The sequence below is a fragment of the Quercus suber genome, unplaced genomic scaffold (genome assembly GCF_002906115.3).
Source record: "Quercus suber isolate HL8 unplaced genomic scaffold, Cork oak 2.0 scaffold_219, whole genome shotgun sequence".
Lineage (NCBI taxonomy): Eukaryota > Viridiplantae > Streptophyta > Magnoliopsida > Fagales > Fagaceae > Quercus > Quercus suber.
The window spans coordinates 1069531-1072260 of record NW_027069677.1 but is presented as its reverse complement, the minus strand read 5'-3'; the positions used below and the strand labels follow the sequence as shown (position 1 = coordinate 1072260).

General features: G+C 39.5%; 1 protein-coding gene across 1 annotated transcript; it reads left to right on the top strand.

Annotated features, from left to right (window-relative positions):
- Positions 1–652: 652 nt before the first annotated feature.
- Positions 653–2493, top strand: LOC136070233 (cyclin-U1-1-like). The gene is made up of 2 exons (XM_065779905.1): positions 653–1209; positions 1808–2493. Exons 1-2 carry the CDS (start codon positions 794–796, stop codon positions 2079–2081), a joined length of 690 nt encoding a protein of 229 aa, XP_065635977.1. The 5' UTR covers positions 653–793; the 3' UTR covers positions 2082–2493.
- Positions 2494–2730: the final 237 nt, after the last annotated feature.

Here is a 2730-nt window from a genome sequence, read left to right as displayed (position 1 = left end):
ACTTGGGACAGCTTCACACACGAGAAAGAGGAAATTTTTTTGTTGAAGAGCGAGATGGGTCTTCTTCGTCGGCGTCGGAATCGAACAAACTTGATGCTTCGCCGGAGCTTTGGAAGCAACAGTGATGGTAAAGAGAGAGGCTTGGCCTTGTGTGGACTGGTACCGAGCTGCTGAGACAATGGATTGAAGGAGAGGCAACTGCACAGGGGAGAGAGAGAGAGAGAGAGAGAGAGAGAGAGAAAAAAAAATTTTGAGTTTATGTCTTGTGAAACAGTGGGCCAAATATTTAAGCCACTAGATTAAATCTATGGCTGAAATGGAGCTATTGCACGTGATATGGATCCCGGACAGTATGCCTTTCTGTCAAGCACTGCCTTTGTATTCTAGTAAAGCCACACAAGATAGTTTCCACCACTAATTTCATGAATGGTTTTTGTCCATACAAAATCCATTTTCGATTTATTCCGATAAACACATGGGACCTCTTCAAATTCAGTGGTTCAAAAATCAAAATCACCTTATCTCATCCACGCTCAAACCTCCCACCAGCATACCATTCCAACTACTTGATATATATGCCACTTATATTTATTTTGAGATAGCATCTGCTTGATATTAAATTACCATTTTTTTTAGCTTATGACTAGGAGTGACAAAACAGCAAGTACACGTGTCAAAAACCCAGTTCTTGACCCTCCAAACCTGATAACATGTACAAAGTGGAAGCAAATGCCTCAAAATTCGTTCTCACACTTGTGTATGAAACTAAAACTACCACAATGGCATAATCTAAATGTTAACTACTGTTGGGTGCAACCACCAAAGTCGGCAGCAGGAGCCGAGCCTAGCTGAGACGAGCACGCCGAGAGTGCTCACCATATTGTCTTCTGTGCTAGAAAAGTTGGTGGCTCGAAATGACCGGCTTAGGGACTGCCTAAGCCAGCAGCTGGATGAGTTGAGCTTGAGCTCGGCTCTGCTTGGGAAGAGCTTCAATGCGTTTTATGGGGTGAGAGCACCGAATATAAGCATACCAAAGTACTTAGAGAGGTTATACAAGTACACGGATTGTAGTCCATCTTGTTTTGTGGTTGGATATGTGTACATAGACAGGCTAGTGCATAGGCACCCTGACTCCCTCGTCATTTCCTTAAACGTGCATAGGTTGCTGGTTACAAGCGTTATGGTTGCTTCTAAGATGCTAGATGATGAGTAAGCTCTCTCTCTTAAATGGGGTATTTTCATTTGTCCCTACTTATGACATGTTTGGTTTATACATCTTCCTCTCTTCAGTTTGTTTTCTTGCCTTGTTGGTTTGGTCTTGGGGATAGTTTGAGAGTTACAGCTCATTTGAACTTCTTTTTTGTGTTATAAGTAACAATTAAAACCCATTCAGCAAAGAAAGTAACAATTAAAATGCAATTGAAATATATATGCATTTGGACATAAGTGGCCTAAGTTCGCTTCCGTTGTACCATAGATATCTGCACTCTGAAGGTGTCACGTCTGCTGTGTGTGGTAAGGGGTACAAAGACATCTTCCTTGCATATAATGCTTACGAAGTCAACAAAGTAATTGAATCATCCATCACATATGTTGCATACAATTCATTTATATAATATGTTTTGCTGCTTAGTACGAAAACAACAATACAAGTGCAACATATATTTTGCTGAAGAAAGCATATGGAAAACATGTACCTTGGGCAGCGTCATTGATGTGCTTGATTATGTAATTTGTTCTCCACAAATGAAATAGCGCGCAATTGTTATGATAATAATGTTGTTTTGCTTTGATTACAATTTTTCAGGCATTATAACAACGCATTTTTTGCTCGGGTTGGAGGAGTAAGCAATGCTGAGTTAAATAGGTTGGAATTAGAGTTGCTCTCTCTGTTGGATTTTGGAGTTGCAGTAAGCTCTCGAGTTTTTGAGTTCTACTGTTTGCACTTGGAAAGAGAGATGATGTTCAATGGCGTAGGACAGAAAATAGAAAGGGCAATAATTCCTAGTGCTCTGGACGATGTGACTGAAATCTCTGTAGATGACACACAAAGTTCTTCACCACCGCAGATAGTGGACTGACCTGCACATTTTTGCTTCTTCTTTCTCTTGGTTTATAAAATCTTGAATTATTCTTTCTTGTTTGCATCATATTATCATGTAAGATGGGTGCTTCAAGCCTTCAACTCTGTCGATTTATCACATTGACGAAATAGAAGGAAAAAAAAGGAAAGAGATGAACTAAAGTTCACAATATTAAAGCCACAAAAAAGAATGAGTGGGAGCATTTGGTGGCACTAGTGTATTTGACTTGGAATTCAAATTCTGTGCAAATTGCCAGTATCAATTAGTTGGAATTCTAATTATGAATTGATGCACTTGAAACTCTTTGCTAAGTCTTGTATAGTGTCGGTATATTTTGTGCCAAATTTACATGTATCTATTGTTCAAAAACTATGTATTTTGTATTCTTGTGGGTACATTCGCATTTGGGTTGGGGTTCAAGAGCTAAATTTTTTGTGTTGCTGAGACTACAATTTCGGTTGAGTGAGATAAAGGTTCGGTCCTGCGAGTTTGGCATGTGGAATCCATTTAAGATTCTATTGAGAAGGATTTCATGGGAGTCTTGGTCCCCCAAGATGATTGAACTGGAGGCAATTTTTTTATGCTTTCCTTTAGATTCAAGGATGGAGCCAGGGTCTTGAGTGAGGGGATGCGTAGTATAAAAAAA